We start from the raw sequence: 25,883 nt of genomic DNA on the forward strand, positions 1-25,883 counted from the left end.
GCACTGTTTCTTTGAGCCTCAGTTTCTGTAGCTACAAAACTGGCTTATATTTACCTCAGAGGGTTGTTGAAAAATTCAAATACATTAGTTCAGGTAAAAGTTTTTACCTTCACATCTACATTGTAGTAGATAATACATGCTCTTGTCTCTTCATAAAACAAACTTCCCCTAAGGGTAAAAATTTTTTTAATTGATGTAATTCCCATATAATGTTATATTATTAGCTTCATATACACAACATAGCTTTATCAGTGTGTCTGAAGCAATGGAGGTAAGGCGTCTAGGTCAGGGAAACTTACTGTCTGTACTGTTTCTGCTGTACTGTTTCACCTCCACACTGTTTTCCCCTTCCATTTTTAACAGCAGAGGCAATAACAGGAATTTGGGTTTGACCATCATTTTTTTACCATGGCTATTGTTTTTAAAACATAGGCAATACCCAGGACACCTGTTATGTGAAAAAACTCTACAAGACATCACTATTGAAGGTCCCCAGGGGATAGATGAAGATGATCCTGTTAATTCTGACTACAACATGAAACTGACCAAGTTTTCCTTCCGAATTGATAGGTACAGAAAGCTCCGTTTTAGATTTACTTTATTATTTTCATTTTTCTGTGTGTGTGAGGCTGACAGCAAACCTTTTCACTTAAGCCTTTACAGAGTAGATACTTTTATTTTCCTAAGTGCATTTTTGCTTGGTTTAGTGCCTCACTTATTGCCTTTCACTGTCACAGATGTGAGTTCTGTCCTATCTCCCAGGTCTTGGAAAGCCCAGCTGTCATCACTGAATGAAACAATAAAGAGCTCCGAGCTGGAAGGTTCCTGCTGTGCTCCGTGGTACCAGGATGTTTCACATCCGGAGTCCCCCGAATCTGGTAACGGCAGTGCCAGTGTGTCAGATTGGGCCTTCATTCCACAGGATGTGACATGCAGCCCGTGTGATTTTCCACAGAAAGGCCCTGCCAGGACCAGTGATCCAGGAAGAGTGTGGAAAATGATGCACATCAGGGAACAGGAGGAGTCCCTTGAGCTTGCCTGTGTGTCTGTGACAGGCTTCACTGCACTGTTCACTTGGGCAGGGGAAAGGACAGGCTGGACCATTGTCCTGTGGGACTTGGAGACCCAGAGCATGCAGTGTTTTTTGCTGGGCAAAAAATGTGTTCCTGTAGACAGTGGTGGAGACCGGCAGCCGTGCCTCGTCTTGACAGGTGAGGACATCTTTTAACAGGTTGAAATCCATGCTGAGGACTGCCCTAATGCTAGTTTTACTTCTGCTCCCTGAGTGGTGCTGGTGCCTGCTCGCACCTCTGAGCCTAAGCTTTGATGGAGAAATATTCAGTGTTACTCTTAGTACTGTTGTCCATGTGTTTGATTTTTAGTTAAGATTAATTCTGCTCAGCTAAATGCTTAGGATACTAAGTCAGAAAGAGTTTAAGAAAGGTTGGTTTTTAGCCTAGCAAGTCTTTCACGGGACTTCAGTCTGTGTAGGCAGAGGTTGCAAGCTGGTAGCTCGTGGACCATGTATGAACTCAGATTTATTTTGTTTGGCCTGCACTACCTAGACTTTTAAAAAAGATTTTATTTATTATAAGCATGTAAAGTTAAGAGGATTTCACACAATCTGGCATTTCAGTCATTACTGAAAGATTAAAAGATTTGTCCCACTGGCCCTCATCCCTCCTCCAATTTATGCATTGAAGCCAAATTTCAGTGGTCTTAGATGGGCCAGTTCCTTTCAGGTTGTTTATTTTATTTTGTTTTTGTTTTTTATTTTTTGGTTGTGTTTCCTTGTACTTCTATCCCTGCCTGCTTGGCTCCCATAGGTATTTGGGTTTGGTGTGTCAGATATATGTTGATTCAGCATTTATGCCATAATTTCCTGTAAAGCTACTGAGTGTTCTGATTAAACTATGTGTTTCTTCTTCAATATCTCAATTTTGGTAATCATGTATTTCTGTGTATCAGAGCATGCTATTAATTGCTTTATTTTGGTAAAGTTTCCAGGTATTGATTGTGCAAGATACAATTTTGTACATTTTACAAAATACAATTATACAAGATTATACAAGAGACAATTAAGACAGTATTGATTATGCAAGACTCTACAAAGTAGAGAGGTTTAGTGCTATTTCATAGGATGCATTGTTCTTATGAGAATTTGTCTTGTGTTTACTGTTTTGAAAAATGAAATTATTCTTTGAAAAACTATTATGAATTTATTAATTGAGGTCATTAGTTACCAGTACCCATTAAACATTAGTAATTATAGTGCTGAAGTATTGAGTAGTTAGAAATTAATTCCTGTCATAACACTAAAACCTAAGTCCTAATAATTTATTAAAGCTGACTTTTTGTCTTGTAGAAAGTGGACTGTCTCTGATTTTGTTTGGTTTGACTCAAGAGGAATTTTTAAATAGGCTGATGATCCATGGAAGTGCCAGCACTGTGGACTCTCTCTGTCATCTTAATGGTTGGGGGCGGTGTTCCATCCCCATACATGCACTAGAGGTAACAGAATTAAGTGTCTGTAGTATGATGATGTTTGATTATTTTCTGTTGTTTACTCTTATGTGGCTAAAGATTTGGGAGATACATGCAACCTAGCAACAAAAGATATGTAGCCTTTACCCATCCTTTTGCTTAGTTTTGGCTATTTCATTACCCTAATTCTGCTTAGCAACTTACCCTTTTTGGCTTTGAAGATAACATATTATAATGAACACTGTTTAAGAAAGAAATCTGACTGTGGCTCAGATCGTGAACTGCTTATTGCCAAATTCAGACTTAAATAGAAGAAAGTAGGGAAAACCATTAGACCCTTCTAGGTATGACCTAAATCAAACCCCTTACAATTATATAATGGAAGTGACAGATAGATTCAAGGGAATAGATCTGATAGACAGAGTGCCTGATGAACTGTGGACGGAGGTTCATGACTTTGTACAGGAGTCAGGGATCAAGACCATCCCCAAGAAAAAGAAGTGCAAAAAAGCAAAATGGCTGTCTGAGGAGGCCTTACAAATAGCTGTGAAAAGAAGAGAAGTGAAAAACAAAGGAGAAAAGTAAAGATATACCTGTCTGAATGCAGAGTTCCAAAGAAGAGCAAGGGGAGATAAGAAAGCCTTCCTTATTGATCAGTGCAAAGAAAAAGAGGAAAACAACAGAATGGGAAGACTAGAGATCTCTTCAAGAAAATTAGAGATACCAAGGGAACATTTCATACAAAGATGGGCACAATAAAGAACAGAAATGGTATCGACCTGACAGAAGCAGAGGATATTAAGAAGAGGTGGCAAGCATACACAGAAGAACTGTACAAAAAAGCTCTTCATGACCTAGATGATCACGACGGTATGATCACTCACCTAGAGCCAGACATCCTGGAATGTGAAGTCAAGTGGGCGTTAAGAAGCATCACTACAAACAAAGCTAGTGGAGGTGATGGAATTCCAGTTGAGCTATTTCAAATCCTAAAAGATGATGCTGTAAAAGCGCTGCACTCAATATGCCAGCAAACTTGGAAAACTCAGCAGTGGCCACAGGACTGGAAAAAGTCAGTTTTCATTCCAATCCCAAAGAAAGGCAATGCCAAAGAATGAATGATCAAAGTACCGCACAATTGCACTCATCTCACATGCTAGTAAAGTAACGCTCAGAAGTCTCCAAGCCCAGCTTCAATAATACGTGAACCGTGAACTTCCAGATGTTCAAGCTGGTTTTAGAAAAGGCAGAGGAACCAGAGATCAAATTGCCAACATCCAGTGGACCAAGGAAAAACCAAGAGTTCCAGAAAAAACATCTATTTCTGCTTTATTGACTATGCCAAAGCCTTTGTGTGGATCACAATAAACTGTGCAAAATTCTGAAAGAGATGGGAATACCAGACCACCTAACCTGCCTCTTGAGAAACCTGAATGTAGGTTAGGAAGCAACAGTTAGAACTGGACATGGAACAACAGACTGGTTCCAAATAGAGAAAGGAGTGTGTCAAGGCTGTATATTGTCACCCTGCTTATTTAACTTATATGCAGAGTACATCATGAGAAACGCTGGGCTGGATGACACACAAGCTGGAATCAAGATTGCCGGAGAAGTATTGATAACCTCAGATGTGCAGATGACACCACCATTATGGCAGAAAGTGAAGAAGAACTAAAGAGCCTCTTGATGAAAGTGAAAGAGGAGAGTGGAAAAGTTGGCTTAAAGCTCAACATGAAGTAAACAAAAATCATGGCCTCTGATCCCATCACTTCATGGGAAACAGTGGCACACTTTATTTTGGGGGGCTCCAAAATCACTGCAGATGGTGATTGCAGCCATGAAATTAAAAGACGCTTACTCCTTGGAAGGAAAGGTGTGACCAACCTGGTGGTATATTAAAAAGCAGAGACATTACTTTGCCAACAAAGGACCATCTAGTCAAGGCTATGGTTTTTCCAGTGGTCATGTATGGATGTGAGAGTTGGACTATAAAGAAAGCTGAGTGCAGAAGAATTGATGCCTTTGAACTGTGGTGTTGGAGAAGACTCTTGAGAGTCCCTTGGACTGCAAGGAGATCCAACCAGTCCATCCTAAAGATCAGTCCTGAACATTCATTGGAAGGGCTGAAGCCGAAGCTGAAGCTCCAATACTTTGGCCACCTGATGTGAAAAACCTGACTCATTGGAGAAGACTCCAATGCTGGGAAAGATTGAAGGAGGGAGGAGAAGGGGACGACAGAGGATGAGATGGTTGGATGGCATCACTGACTCAATGGACATGAGTTTGAGTAAACTCCAGGAGTTGGTGATGGACAGGAAGGCCTGGTGTGCTGCAGTCCATGGGGTTGCAAGGAGTCGGACACAACTGAGCAATTGAATTGAGCTGAACTAAAGAAAGACACCACCCTTACGGCAGAAAGTGAAGAGGAACTAAAAAGCCTCTTGATGAAAGTGAAAGAGGAGAGTGAAGAAGTTGGCTTAAAGCTCAACATTCAGAAAACTAAGATCATGGCACCTGGTCCCATCACCTCATGGGAAATAGATGGGGAGACAGTGGAAACAGTGTCAGACTTTATTTTTTTGGGCTCCAAAATCACTGCAGATGGTGACTGCAGCCATGAAATTTAAGAGACGCTTACTCCCTGGAAGGAAAGTTATGACCAACGTAGATAGCATATTGAAAAGAAGAGACATTACTTTGCCAACAAAGGTCCATCTGGTCAAGGCTGTGGTTTTTCCAGTAGTCATGTATGGATGTGAGAGTTGGACTGTGAAGAAAGCTCAGCGCCGAAAAATTGATGCTTTTGAACTGTGGTGTTGGAGAAGACTCTTGAGAGTCCCGTGGACAGCAAGGAGATCCAACCAGTCCATCCTGAAGGAGAACAGTCTTGGGTGTTCATTAGAAAGACTGATGCTGAAGCTGAAACTCCAATACTTTGGCCACCTCATGTGAAGAGTTGACTCATTGTAAAAGACCCTGATGCTGGGAGGGATTGGGGGCAGGAGGAGAAGGGGACGACAGAGGATGAGATGGCTGGGTGGCATCACCGACTCGGTGGGCATGAGTTTGAGTAAACTCCGGGAATTTGTGATGGACAGGGAGGCCTGGCGTGCTGTGATTCATGGGGTCGCAGAGAGTCGGACAGGACTAAGTGAACTGAACTAAACTGAAAGAAAGTAAAAGTTAAAAAAGATGGAGTCAACAATAAGCTAATGAGAATAAATGAAGTGGAAACAAGCTATGGGAAGCTCAAGCAGGAGTGATCACTCATTCCTGGTTTATCTTCCCCACCACTGTCATCCTGCTCTAGTAGTGACATACCTGAATTTATACAGCATTTTTTAGTTCACCCACTCCAATATTCTTGCCTGGGAAAGCCTATGGACAGTGGAGCCTGGTGGGCTACAGCCCATGGAGTTGCCAAAGAGTCAGACACGACTTTAGGGACTAAGCAGCAAGAATGTGGTTCACAAACACTGTTTTCTGTGCATCCTCTAAATTGTGCTAAAATAACCACAGGTGACCAGTTGGGTAGTTTGTATTCATTTCATTTTACAGATGAAAAACCTAAGACTCAAAATGATTGAATGGCCCATAGCTGTACTAATAAGGCAGGAGCTAGAGTCAAACTCAGGGCACTTTCTACTGTACCACGTGGAAAGATTGAAAACTAGAAGTTAATAAAGTTATATACCAGACTCATCTTTTAGTGGCAGCTTTATTGAGATACAATTCACATACCGTAACATTCACCTGTCTATGGGTAGCAGTATCATTCACCTCCGAGTGATTTTGAGTATGTTCAGAGTTGTACAACCATCCTCACTGTCTAGTGTTTTCACTCTCACTTTTTTCACCCCATTAGCAGTCACTCCCAACTCTTCACACACCCTCATTTCCACACACTGATCTGCTTTGTCTGTGTGGCCTTTTGTGACGACTTCTTTCACTTAGCTTGTCTTCAGAGCTCATCCATTTAGCGCATGTCAGGACTTCACTCTTTTTTATGTCTGAGTAGCTTTCCATTATGTGGATACAGCACATATTTTTAATCCATTCATCATCAATAGACATTTAGGTGGTTTTTCCTTTTTTGCTATTACGAATTCTCCTACTGTGAAAAGTGGTGTACTGGTTTTTTTGTATCACCATATTTTTTTGTTTCTCCTGGGTATACAGCTGGCAGTAGAATTAGCAAGTTATTTTAACTTTTTGAGGAACCACCAAACTCTTTTCCACAGTGGCTGCACTGTTGAACACTCCCAGAGCGAGGTAAAGGAGTTCCGATAGGTCCAAATCCACTTGTTTTGTCCAGTTTCGTTGTATCATAACCATCCTAGTGACTGTGAAGTCAACATGAAGTGGTATCTCATTGTGGTTTTTACTTGCAATTTCCCAGTGACTAATGTGTTTTCATGTGCTTTTTGGCCATTTGTATTGTGTATCTTTGGAGAAATGTCTATTTAAATCCTTTGTTCATTTTGTAATTGTAAATTGAATGCTTTGTCTTTATCGTTGTGTTCTAAGGGTTCTTTACATATTCCAGATACTAGACCCTTATGAGATGTATGATCTGCAGATATTTTATCCTATTCCGTGGGTTTTATTTTCAGCGTCTTGATGGTGTCCTTTGAAACATAAGTTTTTAATTTTGATGAAGTTAGTTTACCTGTTTTAGGGAGTTTTGTGTTTGGGTTTTGGTTTTTTTTTTCAGTTACTTGTGCTTTTGGTGTCCTATCTTAAGTAACCAGTGTCTGTTCTCTGAGGTCATGAAGATTTACTCTTACAAAGTTGTGAGTTTTGTTGTGTTAGTTTTTGCATCTAATTCTTTGATGCATTTTGATTAATTTTTATATATGGTAAGTGGAAAGGACCCAACCTCATTCTTTTGCATGTAGATTTTCAGTTACCAGTACCATTTATTGAAAGACTTAACCTTTATGTACTACAAAACATTTATTATAGAGAATTTAAGAATGAGAAAAAAAGAAAATTGGTCTCTTATAAATCTGTTATCCCAAAGTAATCATGTTTACTCTTGGGTTATTTCCTATAGTTATTTTTTCTAAATATTAATGTTAATAATCAGGTGCTAGCTCATTAATTTTCTTACCAATAGATAAAAACTATTATTATTTCCATTTTACAGTTGAGGGAACATAGAGGTTAGGAATCCTAATTCAGATATACCTGGACAGTAACTGGTAGTACCAGGGTTTGAACCCAGGCAGTGTGACTGCAGAGCCTCTGCCCTTACACATTTTATGTCCATGTAGTAAGTTTAATTAGGTTTAGGTGGCGTTACAGCATTGTTTTGGCCTTAGTCTCTGGCAGCATACAAATGAGTTACTTTGCTGAGACTCAGGTATGGCCTAGTAAACGCTCAGGTTTCATAAATGTTCCCTGTGAGAGCTGGACGTGCGTTTCCCAGTTGTCACAATGTTCTTCACTTTCATCAGAAGGAGTTAGAATTTTCATACTTTGCTCAGTTTATCTTAATCTCTTTGAGTCTTTGGGTAATTCAGCTCACTATTTCTCTTTTCAGGTAGGTCTAATCTGGTATTCAGTACATCCACTGAGTTTCAATTTTTATTATTTCTAGAATTACTATTTGGTCATTATTTTTAAATGTGTTATTTTGAAACTTTTTTCAAATTTATAGAAAAATTATAAAAGTTATAAAATGAAAATCCATTTACCTCTTTTCCATTTACCAACTGTTAACATTTTGCCACTGGAGCAGAAAATGGCAGTCCACTCTAGTATCCTTGCCTGGAGAATCCCATGGACAGAGGGGCCTGCCAAGTTACAGTCCATGGGGTCACACAGAGTCGGGACACTGAGCGACTGACACAACAGTTTGCCACATTTGTTTTCACTATATGTTACTTATTTTTGCTGAACTATTTGAAAGTTGCAAACTTAATAACTGTTTTGCAACCGTATTCTAACTTAAGCATACACAGTTTAGTTTTTCCTTTCACTGTGTAGTGGGAAGGCAGGGTCTGTTTCCTGTCTCCCTCAGGGAAGTCCCTTTCTTCTCTTCTTTTCCTCCACACATAACTTTCACCAGTATTTACCACCCAGCCTACCTGGCCTCACACCCAGAACTCAGCCCTTGGATTCTCAGTGTGGTCCCCAGACCAGCAGCATCACATCTTCTGGAGATGTATTAGAGATGCAGATTTTCAGGCTCCACCCCAGACTTAGGAAATCAGAATCTCTGGGGACTGGACTCAGCAACCCACATTTGAACAGGCTCTCCAGGTGATTCTTCGGTGCAATGCTTTAGCCGCGGAGTGGCAAACTTCTGTCCAGGGCCAGAGACCCCAGGCAGGTTTCTGTTATGACTACTCAGATGTGCCGTTGTAGCCATTGACAATATGTAAGTGGATGGATGTGGTTGTTTTCCTATAAAACAAAGACAGGCAGGAGTTGAATTTGGTTGCTTTGCCCTGTTTTTCAACCCCTGCTTCAGGCCATCAGAAATTTGTTTTTAATTCTGAGGATTTTTGTCACTTTCTTTTCAGTTCACCTGAGCATTTAAAGATATAAACACACACACACACACACACACACACGCATGCACATACACCATCATTGACCCTTGAACAGCATGGATTTGAGCTGCGCAGGTCCACCTGTACCAGGATTTTTTTCAGTAGTGAGTACTACAGTACTGCGCAATCAAAGGCAGGTTGAATTCATGGGTGTGAAACCTCTTATTCAGGGGGATGGCTGTAGAGTTATACATGGGTTTTCCACTGTGTAGGAGGGTCAGCGTCCCTAACCCCCGAGTTGTTCAAAGGTCAACTGTATATATAATTTTCAATCTATGATTTTTAAGTGTTCTTTATAGAACAGTTTCCTCAGATTCCTAGTTAGAAACAGAAGTCTGTATTTAGCCTGCTTTTTCAGTTTAACTTTGTATTAATCTGTAATATTTTAATTCAGATAGATTGTAACTTAACTGTGAGGGTGATCCCCAGGTACCTAACTTTGAATGGTTTTAGAATTACAAAATGGTTGGGAAGATACCCTGGAGGAGAGGCGGCGCGGCGGAGGGGTGGGTGGGGGCGATTTACTCCAGTGTTCTTTTCTGGAGAACCCCATGGATTCTCCCGGTAGGCTATAGCTCATTGGGTTGCAAAGAGTTGGACTGAAGCGGCTTAGCATTTGGCATGCACAGAGCTAGAAGTGTTTTCTTTTCAAACCTGTTTCTGCTAAAGCAGAGACTTTTGCTCCGAAAAGTTAGAGACTTGCCCTAGATTACACAGTCGTTGTCAGAATCCGCACTAGAACTCAGATACTCTTACAATATAAAGATAGCCTTGTATTTCTGTGTTAGCACATTAAATTGTAAAGTTTTAAAAAGCAATTTGTATCCTGATTTTTTTTTTCCTATTGTTAATTTTTTCCTGATCTCCTCCCATTGCAGGCAGGTATAGAAAACCGCCAGCTGGACACAGTAGATTTCTTTTTAAAGAGCAAAGAAAATCTTTTGACTCCATCCTCAAAATCTTCTGTATCTGATCAGTTTGATCACTTTGCATCCCATTTATATTTAAAACGTGAGTGGAATGAAGACTTCTATATTTGTATTTATCATTTTTCCTTTTTAATCACTTTCAAATTATTGTTATGTTTTCTGGTGACTTATTTACTAGCCAGGACTCAGTCATCATGTTTTGTCTACTTTCTGGACTCTTGAGAGAGTTGTGAGAATCTGTAAATGCTCTCATTATACATTGAATATTAATTATTCACATGCTGTACTGTGCTTTGTATTTTTAGTATGCAAGGAAGAGATGATCCTTGAAATTTAAGAGGATTTTATTTAAAAGAAAATAAAATTCATTTGTGAAACTCCGCACTCTTGCTGCTGTCTGAGGTATATAGTGACTGCAGCTGGCTTAGTTTTCATCCTGACTTTTCTTTTTTGCTACATTACCAACTCTTCTTTTTAAGACTCTGGCTTTCATTTTTAATAAACAGGCGCTCTGCTTTTATTCTTGAGCCAGGTAGTCATTGTAAATCCTCTCTTTGGAGGGATAGGGTAAAAAAATGTCTTTTCCCATGTACATACAGTTTTATAATTTGCTTTTTTTTTTTTTTCGCTTGATAATGTATTACAGTCATCTTTCTTGATAACAGTAGGTATACCTATTTATGGTGGCACAGAATTTCATCATATGGGCTGTGCCATAGTTTCCCCAGCCAAACTTCTATTACACATTTAGGTTGATTCTGATTTTTGCTATTGTTGGCAATGTGCTGTAAATGCTGTGTGTGTGTATAACTTCACATATGTACCATTATTGGGATGAATCTCTACCAGCTCACACTCTCTAAGTGGAGAGAACAGCCGACCCTTTCAGTCAGTGTGATGCTGGTTCTCACTTGAGTGTGAGTTGACATCCTCTTGTTTTGAGTGCAGAGTTTGCCCTCCTCCCTCTTGAACTGCTAACTTTTTTTATGCTCCACTTTTTTTTTTTTTTAAAGTCTGCTTAAATTTAAAGAAAGGCCTGGTTTGTGGTGTTGAGGGGAACTCCAGCAGCAACTGTGTGGTCATTACTCCTTCTGCCGTTCGGTGGTCAGTGATTACTCCCCCCTCCACTCACACCTGCACTGCTCTGCCCTAAAAGGTGGGGATGGATCTGGAAATAAGAAGCATAGGATTAGCTTTTCCTGCTCTCTTCATGATAAAACCTATGTTTCCCATCATTCTCACACAGACACAGTTCTAGAAGTGGGGGCCAATGCTAGAATGAGCAGGCATCATTTTATTTGCAGCTGGCAAATAGAAGATTCAGGGGCCTCCATCCTTGCCTTCCCCTGTATATTTAAGAGAATGGTTTTGGAATCAGATTTACATTCAAATTTGTTCTGTGCCACTCATGTTCAGATTAGCTTGGACAAGTTAGTTATCCTCTTGAAATCTCAGTTTCTTCATCTGTGGAAAGGGGGATGTAACACCTACCTCTCTGGTCATTAAATGGAATAAGTGAGATAGCATTTATAAAACACCAGGTACAGTATTTAAAATAGAGTAGGTGGTCAGCAAAATCCTTGTTACTAATAATACCAGTAAATAATGACTAGTGATAAGTAGAGTCCCTGAAGTTTGCAGGTAATAAGACTTCATGAAAGTCCTGTGAGCTTTTTGAGAGTGAGACGCTGGTCTCTGTCTTATGTTTAAGGTATTGGCGCATCGTCTTTTTGGACAGGTTAATTTTATTGGGAGTGTCCTGGTGTTCTTCATAGTCCTTCCTGTGGTTTCTCCTCAGATGTGGAAGAGCTGACACCAGCGCTGGATTTACTTTGCTCAGCAATTAGAGAAAATGATTCTGAAACCCAGAGCAAGCACTTTTCAGAACAGTTACTTAACCTTACACTGTCTTTCCTTAACAAACAAATAAAGGAGCTTTTTATTCACATTGAAGGTAAGAAAAGCAGGAAATAAAGGGACAATTATCCTACCCTTAGGTCAGGACAGATACATAAGTGATCCTATTGCACGAGAGGGCATAAGCCAGCGGAGTGCCATTTGTAATGTGTAATTGAGTGAGTGAAGTGGGTTCTAATCCTGGGGATTTTGGCAGGAAGAACTAACCATTGTGAAGGGGGTTATATTAAAACATGGAGATACTTGTAAATAGGAAAAAAGCTCAGATTTTTTTGTTTGATCTGAAAACACTGAGTTTGAATTTTGCCATTTTGTAAACCTCGTTATGGTTATATAGCTCATGGTGAATTACTTCTCTCTCTCTACTCTCTCACACACACACACTTTATGTATGAAATTGGCACACTGGTGTTTTCCATAGAGCTAGATGAACATCTACAGAAAGGAGTGGACATTTTGACCAGCTACATTGATGAACTTCGAACCTTCATGATTAAGTTTCCCTGGAAGCTAACAGATGCTATAGATGAATATGATATAAATGAAAATGTCCCCAAAGTAAAGGAGAGCAATATATGGGAGAAACTCAGCATTGAGGTAAATATGAGTAATGATCACTTCTTTTATTTTTCAGATTCAGAGAATCTGAGAAAATGATAGGAGAAATAGAATTTAAAATCTGTATACTTGCGGTTCATCCATATTATAACATGTGATAGTATTAATTTTCCTTCTTTTTTTTTTTTTGGCCCCACTTGTAGCATGCAGGATCTTAGTTCCCCAGCCCAGGATCAGTCCTGCCCCCTCCCCACCCCCCACAGTAAAAACTCAGAGTGTTGACCACTGAACTGCCAGGAAAATCCCTAGAATCTGTACATTTGATTCAGTCTTTGGCAAGGCTTTTAGGTTTTATAGATTTTTGGATCTCTGAGTACAACTTCAAATATATGTTTACAAGTTTTTCATTTATTTAATTCAGAATACAGATAGGCACCTTCTTTATGCCAAATCTGCCCATTTGGATCCAGTGAGAAACACCCAACCCCAAACCCATCGTGAACTAGCACCCCTTCAGTATCCAGGACATGGTACTTTGGACTTGTCCTTTCTGCCTGACTTTTGAATGAATCACATTGCTGCTGGTGATTCGATCTTAGGAAAGTTATGACATTATATAGTTGGAAGTATATTCAGTTCAATTCCTATCTCAGATTCTAGTTAAGATATTTGGCCAGTTAGGTTTTCTATACTCCTCAGCTTGGCTTTCTTTTTATAGTAGAAGTTAATACAACCAAACTGTGATGCCCTCTTTCTGACTAGGGACTGGAGGAACTCTTCTAATCTCTTGGAGGATGTTGGCATTGAAAAGACCAAGGCCAGAATAGCTTAGCCCAGATGATCAGCATTGATAGGGTTTGAAAGTGCTATGGTTGAGATGCTGCCAGGGTCACAGGACGGCTCCTCTTAGGGTAGAAGGACGTGGAAGTACCTGGTGTGACTGTGTTTTCTGTTTCTTAATTATTCTCTAACCAAAAACTACTTGATTTTCCTTCCACTCTCTTAGGGTTCTCTCTTCCAGTCTCCTTCACTGGCTTCATTTCCTGTCTTCCCCATTTTTAATGTGTTCCAAGGTTTCGTCTATGGCCCTCTGCTCTTTTTACTCATAATCATTGATTTTTAATTTGGGGGGAGGTTACAGTCCACTTCGATGAAAGCTGTGGAATCTGTCTCCAAAAACATGCATGCCAACGTGTGCATGTCCTTTCTAAAATATATGTATCTTCCAAATATATCTGTATGATTTTATCATCCTAGCTTTTAAGATCCTTCAGTGGCTCTGCATAAGTTTCAGGATAAAACCCATGTCTCACACACCATGCCATTATGATGGAGATTCTACTTTTCTTTCAAGTCACATTTGCTACTCTTTTCAGCTTTTCTAGAGATTCTACTTTTCTTTCAAGTCGCATTGCTACTCTTTTCAGCTTTTTCTCTAGTTACATTGAGTACTTTGGAGTTCTCTGAAGGCTTGATACTGTTTCCTGCCCTTATGCCTCTGCATATTAAATATTCTGTTTTTGGAAGTCATGTTCTTTTCTCATTAAACATACATCACACTTACTTGTCTTTAAAACTTTTACTTCATCGGTCAGCTCTACTAGGAACCCTTCTCTTTTTTCTTCATTTCTCTTACTTAGATATTCCTCTTCTGATCCCTCCTCTCTGGAACCCTGGGAATGCCTGTATCATCACCTGTATCATGCAGTACTATAATCTCTGCTTTATTTGCATTTCTTCCACTCGTCTAAAAGCTTCTGGAGAGCAGAGTCTGTATTTTGGTCAATTCATATCCCCTTCCAAGCCCCAAATCTAGTAGTAGATTTTCAGTAAAAGTCTCTTATTGAGGTACTCAGTAAATATACAAGTCCCTTGTTGATAAATATATTAAGGTAATAAAAAGGAACTCAAAAGGCAGATGTTTTTCTTCCTTTTCCTAGGAAGTTATTGCCAATGCCATTTTAAACAACAAAATACCAGAGGCACAAACTTTCTTCAGGATTAACAGTCATTCTGCTCAAAGACTTGAGGAACTGATTAGAATAGGCCTAGATTTGGTCTTTGACAATTTGAAAAAAAACAATATACAGGAAGCCTCTGAGCTTTTGAAGAATATGGTAAGTGGCACAATTTGTTTGTCTGATCATAAAGTCACTAATGAAAGAAGTTCTCTTGTCTGTTTAATACAGTTTCTGGCTGCTAGGAAAATTGATTTGTTTTCGTAGTCATGTCACAAACCTCAGAAATGTGTGTAGCTTTTACTGGGAAATTATGACAGTAATACTGAGAAACATTCTTTAGTACTAAGAACTTTCTTGGAAGAGATTCTTGGTTAGAATTTCCATCATTTGTTCTCTATTAGATTTGGTACTTTGGTTAGAAGGGGAAACGATGTTTCTCATAAAAGGTTTTGCACATTTCAGAGCGTGCAGAGGACCTCGTTATTTGTGGGGGGACATTCTTTATTGTTTATGTGATCTCTTATATCGCCATTTGAGCTTTCAAATGGCGTATACCTTTGCTTTGTGCTCCATGGTTTTACTTCATTTGAGAAAGGAATGTCCTAGAGATGGGGTTCCTGGACTGAGATATGGTCCTCATCTTCATGGTTGAGGTCTTGCCCATGGTAATTTTCCGGAAGTTCAGAGGGGTAAAAGTATGTCAGATTTGTTACGTGCATTGACGGTTGTCTTCAAGAGAATCATCATAGCAGAGACCTGTAGTTTTGGTCCTGTGGTAGCCTGACATTACCTTAAATTGTTCTGTGTGCTGCCTTTGCCATTCTGGCAAATCAGATCACCTTAAGGATTTAGAGATAGTCTGTAAATATTATGATATATGTAGAAAAATGAACGTTTACAAGAACAGAAAAGCTGTGGAATTCTAACAAGGCACATTTCTGTAATAGAGTACTTCTGTATTGAACATATGTTTAGGTTCAAATAACTCTATTACAAAATGTTAAGTTTTCTTGATTTTCTGTGTTTGCTTCAGGGCTTTAATGTAAAAGACCAGTTGCTCAAGATATGCTTCTATACAACTGATAAAAGTATACGGGACTTTCTGGTAGGTAAAGGTGAGACTGAATAGTTTACATTTTCTAGAAAATGTTGGTGAAACTTCAAATTCTTTTAACATTCAACTAACACCTCGTAAAGTAGAAGTATGACAACTCCTTGTCTTTATTTAAATGAACATTTTGCATTGTATTGAAGGAAAATTTGTGTGAATACAGACATTGCCTCAGAAATTCAAAGTACAGTTCTTAAGTGGTATTTAATCTCATGGCATTTGTTTTGCACATGTTCTTGATTCTTTGTGATTTTTTTCTTTAATTGCTTTTTGTTCAAGGTTGAAATTTTTAAAGAAAAAAATTATTTTTCTGAAAAAGAGAAAAGGACTGTAGACTTTGTGCATCAAGTTGAGAAGTTTTATTCAGGACATTTACAAGAAAATATGCAGATCCAGTCTTTACCCAGGTAGTCTCATTAGCCCTGTTTTTATAACGTGGGAAGAATACTGTAGATAAGCTTTAGTTTCTAATTGTTATCTTGGGCTTCTTACATGGAATTGAGCTCATATTCCCTATGAAAATTAAACTTGTATCCTCCAGAAGGGCCTGAGAAATTCCCTGTCACATCAGTATGTACATATCAGATATATTTTAAGATAATAAATACAAAATTAAGAGTACTGAATTATGTGTTCTCCGAAAGAGTAGAACTTCTTGAGCAGAGAAAAAGGAATGATGCCTTTCGCTCCAAAGTTTAAAAATTTCCTATTACTCTTTTAGATATTGGATAAAGGAACAAGATTTTTCCAAGCACAAGTCTGTTTTGGACCCGTTCCTGAAATATGATCATAAAGATAAACTTAACAAGCAAGATCATAGAATTGTGTTAAATTGGGCTCAGTGGTGGAATCAGCCAACACAAGAATCCATCCTTCTCCCCCGGATAAATCCAGAAGGCAAGTGTGAAAGAGCCTAAAAGAATGAATGAAGATTAAATTAGGCATTAGTATTTGAATATTTTGGTGTGTCTTCATTTTCGAATTCCTTTTGGGGAAAAATACTCAGTTGCTTTAAAATGCAAGTCTTTATATTGGGAGCTTTTTCTTGTGTTTACGTTTTTGTAAGGGATTTGTAATGTGATTGTGAAAGAGAAAAATCATCTGGTTCAGTGATTATGAAATTTCAAGGCTCAGAGTTCTCTTCCTAGCTTCCATGGCGTTCTTTGTTTTTCAAAATAGTCTTTAGTTTCTCTTTGTGTAAACTGAGAATCTGTATCATACCAGGGCTCTGGGGAATAACTTTACAGTGGTAAACTGGTAATTCATAGGGTGTCAAATTCACGTTTATTATTACAGCTGAAGCTTTTGTTTATACTAAGGAAAAGAAAAGGGAAAAAGAAGCCTGGCAAGATAAATGAAACACACAGGTAATTCCCAAGTTTCATTTAACCACTGTAGTAACAGGAGGCACCATTTAGCTCTTCTTCCTGCTGATCTATCCATTAGAAAACGAACAGCACAAAAGAGGTAAATAGTAAAAGAAGCAGAGGGCCTGAGTAATTCTTTTATGTTAAATATTTGCCCAGATCATCATGTTAATGATGTATTATTAGTATTACAATTAGTATTGAGTTTTATGTCAGTAATCATCATCCATTGCTCTTTTAAAATGCATTTTGTTCTTATTTAGGATATAGCTCGTATTCTCCTGAAGCCCTCTGGAGGTACCTCACAGCACGCCATGATTGGCCCAGCATTATCCTGTGGATTGGAGAATTTCAGACCCAGAGTAGTCATGCTTCACTTGAGCAGAATAAATGGCCACCTTTGACTGTTGATGTTGTTGATCAGAATACTTGTTGCAACACCTACATGAGAAATGAAATTTTAGATAAGCTGGCCAGGTATTGTAACTGTTGTTGATGTTTAGTTGCTAAGTCGTAGCCAACTCTTTGCAACCCCATGGACTGTAGCCCACCAGGCTCCTCTGTCTGTGGGATTTTCCAGGCAAGAATACTGGAGTGAGTTGCCATTTCCTTCTCCAGGCGATATTTCTGACCCAGGGATCAGACTCAGTGTTAAGTGGGAGAAACAAGACAGCAGTGTGTCCGGGATGTTCCCGCTGCCTGGCGGGACTTGTGTCCCTCGATGGACAGTGTTAGCCGGCCTGCTGCCACACAGCGCAGAGCGCACCAAGGCATCCCCATCCTCCCTTTTTCCTGACTCTTGTCTCCTAACGGGGGTCTTCATAGGTCAAGACAAAGCAAAGCAGAAGCCTGAGGGCACAGGACTCTTCTAGACCATCCCACACAGGTGAGCGAGCCTCTTGGGACACACGGCAGGAGAGTAGAGCTTGGATCTGGAGGGGAAAGATACCAGCACACAGGTAGTTCACAAAAGAGGAACCACACGTGACCAAAAAACATATGAGAAGATGCTCCGTATTTATAGTCACAGAAAGGGAAATTTATTTTACCAAAAATCTAGGAGCAATGACTATCAAAGGTAGAATGGAAAAATAAAATGTGGGGTAATCATACAGTGGAACAATGAAAACAAGCTGCAGCTGTAGGCATCAACGTGGGTGAACCACACAGTGTTCAGAGGGAGAAGCAAGGCAGCAAGGCGGCAGTGTGTCCAGGGTGTTCCATTCATGTATGTCAAGTTTGAAATAGCCAAAACCAAATATTGTTAATATTTCAGGCTACACACAATGGGTAGTAAAACTATGTTGGTGAATGAAAGTAGGGAAACAGTTATCATGAAAATCAGGATAGTGGTTACCTCTGCGGGCAAAAAAGCTCATGTAAAAGGAGAGGAATACTCCAAGGACTTCTAGGTACATTGTCCTGTAATCTAGGTGGTGGCTTATGTGGTGTTTCTCTAAACTCCACATACTTTTTTTTTGTACTCCTTTAATGCTATGTATGGACTTGCCTGGTGTCTGAGATGGTAAAGAATCTGCCTGAATGCAGAAGATCCAGATTCAATCCCTGGGTCAGGAAGATCCCCTGGAGAAGGGAATGACTACCCATTCCAGGATTCTTTTTTTTTTTTTTAATTTTTTCAGAGGGTTTTGTCATACATTGACATGAATCACGTATTCCCCATCCCGATCCCCCCTCCCCCATTCCAGGATTCTTGCCTGGAGAATTCCATGGACAGAGGAGCCTGGGGCTACAGTCCATGGGGTCGCAAGGAGTCAGACATGACTGAGCGACTAAAACTTTGCCTTTCATGATGTATTAACAGTAAACTTATAAATTATTTAAATACAAATTTCTGTTCTTTAATAGTTGGTCTGTTTAAGTTACTCTTTATTACGCTTTAATCTCTTAATGATTTTGTTTGGATATTTTGGTGAATTCCTCAATGTGTAAAGCATCTAACTTCAAGAGCCACAGTGGGTTGTCACAGTTCCAGTCAAAAACAAAGAAATGGAGGTAATTTAGTTTAGGTTTTTGAAATATTTAAGATAATTGGAGACTGTCATTACTGCCTTAAAATACTATAATGGTGCAGAAACCTTTTTTGGAAACTAGCAGAAGATGTGTTTCAGAACATATTTATGGGATAAGAATTGGCATTCTTAATTTGTAAATACTAGTTTTTAACTAGTTGAGATTACTTAACATTGGAGATGGTTTGATTTGCTCTGAATCTAGCAACTTTTTAACTTGCCATGTTTTATTTAAACCTTCCCAATAGGAATGGAATTTTTCTTACATCTGAGTTAGAAGACTTTGAACTCTTCCTTGCCAGACTGAACCGTGTTGGGGGTGTGATGCAGGATGCCCTCGCTGTTCAAAACTATAGGTCCAAAGAAGGTTGGGATTTCCACTCTCACTTCATTCTCTATTGTTTGGAACACAGTCTGCAATATCTTCTTTATGTCTATCTTGACCATTACAAGTGAGTACTAAGAATGAAGCCTTCATGTTCCTTCTTTGAGTATTACGTCTGAATATGACTTTTAGGAAAATATTAAGCATTCATGTGAGCAATACTGATCTTTTTGAAATAGTTCCCGCCACTCTAACATTTGATAACATCTTTTAGTTTAATATTCCATTCAACTAAATGCTTATCATGTGTTGTTTGAATGTTAATTATGTAGCATCGATATTAACCTTTTAAATAATTAGATATATTAATTCATTAATATTTATTCATTTATTATTTAATGCTTTAAAATGCTTTAAAAGTTTAAAGGAGGGAAGATTCTAAAGGTTAACTTGGACTTTCATCACCAAATAAATGCTAAAAAGTTTGACTTTATAGCAACTGCAGGGTATCTTAGACTTGCTCTAAAGTTTATATTTAGATAGTCAGACATCAATATATATACTTACCTAAGTAAGATCAACCGGCAGAATCGTATCTGTGGCCAGTGTGGGGTCAGGAATAATAACAACAGTAGTGGTCTCCAGTATGTGAGTGCTTACAGTGTGCTTGGCACTGTTCTTGGTGCTTTAATCTTCAGAAACCCTGTGAGGTGGTTACTCACACCTCCATTTCACAGATGAGGAGACTGAGGCTTTGAGAGGGACTCAGTGCCTTGTTTAAGGTGCACAGCTAGTAAGTGGTAAAGTTAGATTTAGTTATATTTGATTCCAGAATCCACATTCATCTGCGAATGAGAACATTTTTATTTATTTTGTGTAGTATAGGCTAGGAACTCAAACAAAGGATGTATTTCTTGTTCATATCATTGAGGCTTACTTGAACACAGAAATATTTCCCCTAAAACTACTGGCAAGTGACGGTTTAAAAGCCATATTTTCAGAGGACCTGTTATGACCCTTAATTGCTTAGTCTCATCTTCTCTTGTAGTTATATAAAAGTTTTCAAAAAATCTCTTAAGCTTGAGAAAGCTAAAGAGTTTTTGTGTGTTTTTTTAAATATAAAGTATCTTAAAGCACAAAGGTATTCTGATAATCTTATACAGAGTTGGTAAAATTTCATCATGGTAGGAAACACTTCAAGTGATATTATCTCTGTCTCTAAAATTTTCTTTATTTCCAGATCATATATAAGGCATATGAAAAACATAAGACTGAGAGTATATTGTATTCTATTTGCTTTTTAAGTGCAGAGTTCTTTGTTTTTAATGCTAGTTATCATCTGAGCAAACATGGCTGTAATTGTCTGTCTTACCCTTTATGTTAATCAGATATTTTGTGTGTTTGTTTTATGTACAGACTTAGTCCTCCAAATTGTCCTTTTTTGGGAAAAAAAGAATTACATGAAGCTCACCCTTGGTTTGAATTTTTAGTTCAGTGTCGACAAGTTGCCAGTAATTTAACAGGTATGGGTGTCCTATGTTAAAACAGAAATTGCTTTGGATAAATAACCGGTCTTTTGAATGAAATTTAAGTTGTAAACTCTTTAAAAAGTCATATAACTGTAGACAAATATTTGACCATAATCTAGGCTCAAGCTTTATTTAAGAAGCAGATAGGTGATATATGGTATCTAATTGCTGTCTTAATTTGCATTTTTATTGCTAATTATATATTTTTATGTGTCAGGCATTTATATTTTCTTCTTTGTAAAACAGTTATTCTGTCCATTTATCTGTTAGAGTCAATATTTTGGGTTTTTGTATGAGCTCTTTGTTGAAGACATTAATTGTTAGGTTGTTGTCTTGCGTTGATTTTTCCCCCTTGTTCATTACTGCCTTTTAATTTTCCTTGTTTCCATTCCTTGAATGGAAGTTTTTATTTTTATGTAGTCATCTAGTTTTCTTTCCCTTTGTAATCTGATTTCCTATTGTATTTGCATTTAGAAAGTCCTTACTGTAGGTAGAGCTAAAAATTAATTTTCTTTCTTAGAATTATATAATTCTTGTATGTGTGTGAGTCACTGAGTCGTGTCTGACTCTCTGCTTCCCCATGGATTGTAGCCCTCCAGGCTCCTCTGTTTATGGAATTCTCCAGTCAAGAATACTGGAGTGGGTTACCATTTCCTTCTCCAAAGGATCTTCCCAACTCAGGGGTTGAACCCAGATCTCACACATTGCAGGCGGATTCTTTACCATCTGATCCACAAGGGAAGCACATATGATCCTTAGTTTAGTATTTCTCTCTCAAGGAGAAAAATGTACTTTCTTATTTTTCAGATCCCAAACTGATCTTCCAGGCTAGCCTTGCGAATGCCCAGATCCTGATCCCCAGCAGCCAGGCCGGCGTCAGCAGCATGCTGCTGGAAGGACATACCCTCCTGGCCCTTGCTGCAACAATGTTTGCCCCTGGGGGCGTCAGCCAGGTATGGACAGCGCTTTCACGTGTTATAGCAATATAGGACTGATTATAAATGTAGCAGAAATACCTGTGGATCTTCTAGCTCTCAGTTGATTTAAAATGTAACTGTGTACCAGTATTTTATTCAAGAGTGTAAAACAACAGTGAATTTTTAAGCTTTATGTCATATCCTCTTACGTTCGGAGGAGGCCGGTACAGTCAGCCCTCCACATCCAGGGGTTCTGCATCCACAGGTGTGGAGGGGATGGCTGTACGACAGCATTTTATTTGAAGGACTTGAGGCCCTCAGATTTTGGTTATCTGTAAAGGTCTTGAGACCAATCCCCTGTGGATACAAGGGGCAACTGAATGTTGTGTAGAGATTTTTTCCCCCTTTATTTGCTCTCTGATACCCCAGGTTTGTTTTTGGGTTAGAATCAAGATCTGATTGCTCCTTGGAGTAAGTATACTTTGAATCTGTGGCTTGGGAAATATTCTCTATTATTTGACCTCTTTGAGAGCTAAAAAAGAAATCATAATTTTTAGCTACCCTTAAAAACGCTTTCGAGGAACCCAGTGAAAACTTTTGCTTTTTTGAAAGTATAGCATGGCTGGTTAGAGGGAACTTAAGAATGCTGTTAAACATCTAATCTGTAAGTTCCTTACTGATGCTAGCTTAATTTAATTCCACCTGTTTTAGATGTTGCAGTATGTGTTAACTTCATGGTTACTTATTCCTCTCTTTTTAATCACCTGTTAGAAATTAGTCATAGAATAACTTGAGACCTGAGAGAAAGAACCTAAGAGTCATTTAGTCTGGTAGGTTTTTTTCTTTTAAAATATTTACTATTTAATATCCAATTAAATACTTAATGTTTTAAAATTTTAAATATTCTTGTAATCAGAGCCTGTTTTCAGACAGATTTTCCTTATGCAGTTTGAAAGCCACTGATGTAGCTGAACTTTCTAATTTTGTAGTTGAAGAAACTGAAACCTACCTGATATTAAATATCTAGCCCAGGATCATTCAGCTAGTTTGTCTTAAATCAGAACTAGAACTATTGGCCTGTTACTCCTTGTATCTTATGAAAAAGGGACTTAAATTCGGAAAAGAGAAAAACATTATTCTGTATCACATTATCTGTCTTTTCATTTAGGTTGTTCAGAATGGAGAAAATGAGAACTCTTTGAAGAAAGTAGATCCCCAGCTACTGAAGATGGCATTAACTTCTTACCCAAAGCTTAAAGCTGCTCTGTTCCCACAGTACACCGCCCCTAGTATCCTGCCTCCCGATATTACACTCTACCACCTCATTCAGGTATAGTACTGAGACATATCAGCCAGAGTGGAAAAGAGAGACCATTCTGGGTCTTCCAAGTAAGCTAACATGTGCATGCTCAGTCATTTTTGACTGTGACCCCATGAACTATATAGCCCACCAGGCTCCTTTGTCCATGGGATTTTCCAGGCAAGAATACTGGAGTGGATTGCCATTCCCTTCTCCAGGGGATCTTCCCAACCCAGGGATTGAATCAGGGTCTCCTGCATCGCAGGCAGGTTCTTGACTGCTGTGCCACCTGGGAAGCCAGAGTCTCCCGTGTGTAGGCCATTTAATGTAGGAAATCACTTGCACAGAGTGATAGCAAAGGAGAGGCCAGGTGTGTGATGAGGAGACAGCCTCAAAAGTGACAAAGATGGAAGTCATCAACACCCCTAAGGCTGCCAGAAAGTGGTGTTATCTGAGCCCAGCAACAGGAGCCTCTCTGAGAGACACACTCAGAACCAGGCTGCCTACTGGGGGCTTGGAAGAGAGTGTTAAGGGCTGGAACCTTGTAGGAGACGCTCCAGAAAACACAGAAGGGGAAAGTACATCAGTTTCTCCCCTCTTCCCACCTTTAATCTCTCGTGGCTAAATGTGTCTGGTAGCCAAAGCGCAGGTGAGTTTGGGAAATGCAGTTGTCTGCGATTCAGGGCAGAGCACGGGAAAGGTAGAAATGGGTGGGAGGGCAGACAGGCAGTTGGCCAGCGTACTGGTCTGCTACTTTCTTTTTTTTTTTTTTTTTTTTTTTTATGATCCTGTTTGGTTTTATTGCTACTTTCATTGAAAGCTGCTTCATGCTCCCACTGATAAACTTCTGTCTCTTCTCAGTGAATAGGGCTGTTCATTTAAGTCACCTTTTTCAGGACAAAGATATCTTCAAGAATGTGAGAGAGCTACAAATCCTGTACCCAGAGAAATTGCATATAATTTTAGTTATATTTCAAAGGAATTCACAGGTTCCCTGAAACCTATTGAGGGACCGTCAATTAAGAACACTTTCTTGACAGAAAACAACAAAATTCTGAAAAGCAATTATCCTTCAATTAAAAATTAAATACTTTTTTAAAAAATAGAATACTTTCTTTTGCTCATTTCTCACTTCAGAAGGCTTTTGCTTTTTTTCCTGAGTACAGATATTCTCATAGTGTCTTCAGTTAAACATAAACCCTTAAGCCTAAAACAAATAAAGCCTCTTACTCTAATGTGGAAATTGTACAGACCTGTGCTGCTTAAACTGTGGTCCCCAGGCACATGTGAGTCTGTGAACCACTTGTTGCTGATACGTGTCAGCAGCGTTTTTTGGTTTGTTTTTAATGTAGCAAAACTTTGTTGAAGAAGGAAGCAGTCAGATTTATATTTATCACAAGCTTCTTATCTCATTGCAGAAATGAGATAAATGGGTTACATAGATGTAAGTGGTTACATAAAAGCATAAAAAATACATGTTTTACTACGTAAAGTGGATCCCATCAGCCTAAAACAGAAGTGGTTTCCAGTTCTTTGTTCTGTTTTTAGGTTGAAGCAGTCTTTTAGTCCTGTTGTTTTAGGAAAAGTATTCCCTCTTCACTAGACCACAAGATTCTCCATTCATTTAAAGTTAAAGCAGCTTTGGAATTCCTTGGTGGTCCAGTGGTTAGGACTTGGCACTTTGACTGCCATGGCCCAGGTTTAATCCCTGGTCGGGGGCCTTAGAATAAATGAATGAATTAATTAAAGTAATTACATAAATAATCTAATACACACACACATACGTAAATAAAATTAAAGCTGCTCTTTTCCCCGCCATCCAAATCTGGACCTAATAGTTCTGTTGTCTCCTGTATAGTTCTCTGTCTCCTTCCCACAGTCTGTTTACTGTCTGCTAAACCTTTGGCCTTACACATTTCAAACAGCCCGTGCTCCCTGCTCTCAGATCTTTTCTGATTGACCTGGCCTTCGTCTGCTGTTTTTCTTTGGCATTGTTATTGCTGCTTTGGTCATCACATTCCTTTAGCCCGTGACCTAGCTGTCTCTTTCCTGACCTGCCACAGCACACCTTGTTGTATTTATGGTAGCATTTTCTAGCCTCTTAGTCCTCTTGCCTTTTGATTCCAAAGCATTTATAAAGCCCATTTTTACATTGTAATTGTTGCTGATTCTACCAAAAGACAGTAAACTTTGCAGACATAGTTTGAAATATAGAGAATTCTTTAAAAGAAACATAGCCAGTTCTGTTTTTGTTAAAGTAGAAAAATGTCTCATACCCTCTTTTTTGTTCATAGCTTGTTTCAAAGAATTTATACCTGGAAGGATGAGAAGTTTTAACTGCTGTGGGGAGGGAAGCAGGTGAAGGAGAAAGTGCAGCTCTCACATGACTGACTCACGTCACAACCAGTAACTGTTAGCTCTGACTTGACCTCTCCTCTTTTCCAGTCGCTGTTGCCCTTTGACCCTAGCAGATTGTTTGGCTGGCAGTCTGCCAATACATTGGCTATAGGAGGTAAGTCACTATGGATTCTTCTTGCTTTAGAAGCATTTCAGCAGTGTTGACAGTAGAGGATCATTTATGTAAAGCCAGTCTAGTTTTCCCTTATGCTTTCTATCTTAAAAATAGAAACTTAGAAAAAAATAAATCTGGCATGCCTTTCTTTAATTGAAGTGTAGTTGATTTACAATATCATGTTAGTTTCAGGCGTGCAGCACTATGATCCAGTTATATATTCTTTTTCAGAGTCTTCTCCCTTCTCGGTTATTACAAAATAATAAGTGTAGTGCCTTGTGCTATACAGTAGGCCATTGTTAGTGTGTATATGTTAATCCCAACCTAATTTATCCCTCCCTGCTCTTTTCCCCTTTGTTAACTAAGTTTGTTTTCTCTGT

The 25,883-nt window shown here is 38.9% G+C and overlaps 1 protein-coding gene and 1 non-coding gene across 5 annotated transcripts in view; both read left to right on the top strand.

The window, feature by feature from the left end:
* Positions 1-25,883, top strand: part of SPG11 (SPG11 vesicle trafficking associated, spatacsin) — a 73,332-nt gene that overhangs the window by 8,878 nt on the left and 38,571 nt on the right. For all 4 annotated transcript variants that reach the window (XM_061156407.1, XM_061156408.1, XM_061156409.1 and 1 more), the window contains exons 5-20: positions 433-570; positions 763-1,211; positions 2,366-2,511; positions 9,923-10,055; positions 11,772-11,927; positions 12,312-12,487; positions 14,389-14,565; positions 15,443-15,514; positions 15,800-15,927; positions 16,242-16,417; positions 17,151-17,364; positions 19,169-19,372; positions 20,662-20,768; positions 21,582-21,727; positions 22,860-23,021; positions 25,437-25,503. In XM_061156407.1, coding sequence (XP_061012390.1) covers positions 433-570; positions 763-1,211; positions 2,366-2,511; positions 9,923-10,055; positions 11,772-11,927; positions 12,312-12,487; positions 14,389-14,565; positions 15,443-15,514; positions 15,800-15,927; positions 16,242-16,417; positions 17,151-17,364; positions 19,169-19,372; positions 20,662-20,768; positions 21,582-21,727; positions 22,860-23,021; positions 25,437-25,503 — 2,651 coding nt within the window. The remainder of the gene's footprint in view (positions 1-432; positions 571-762; positions 1,212-2,365; positions 2,512-9,922; positions 10,056-11,771; positions 11,928-12,311; positions 12,488-14,388; positions 14,566-15,442; positions 15,515-15,799; positions 15,928-16,241; positions 16,418-17,150; positions 17,365-19,168; positions 19,373-20,661; positions 20,769-21,581; positions 21,728-22,859; positions 23,022-25,436; positions 25,504-25,883) is intronic.
* On the top strand, positions 24,640-24,711 carry TRNAQ-UUG (transfer RNA glutamine (anticodon UUG)). Its single transcript has one exon. It is a non-coding gene; the product is annotated as a tRNA-Gln (tRNA).

This window comes from Dama dama, chromosome 12 (assembly GCF_033118175.1).
Source record: "Dama dama isolate Ldn47 chromosome 12, ASM3311817v1, whole genome shotgun sequence".
Classification (NCBI taxonomy): domain Eukaryota; kingdom Metazoa; phylum Chordata; class Mammalia; order Artiodactyla; family Cervidae; genus Dama; species Dama dama.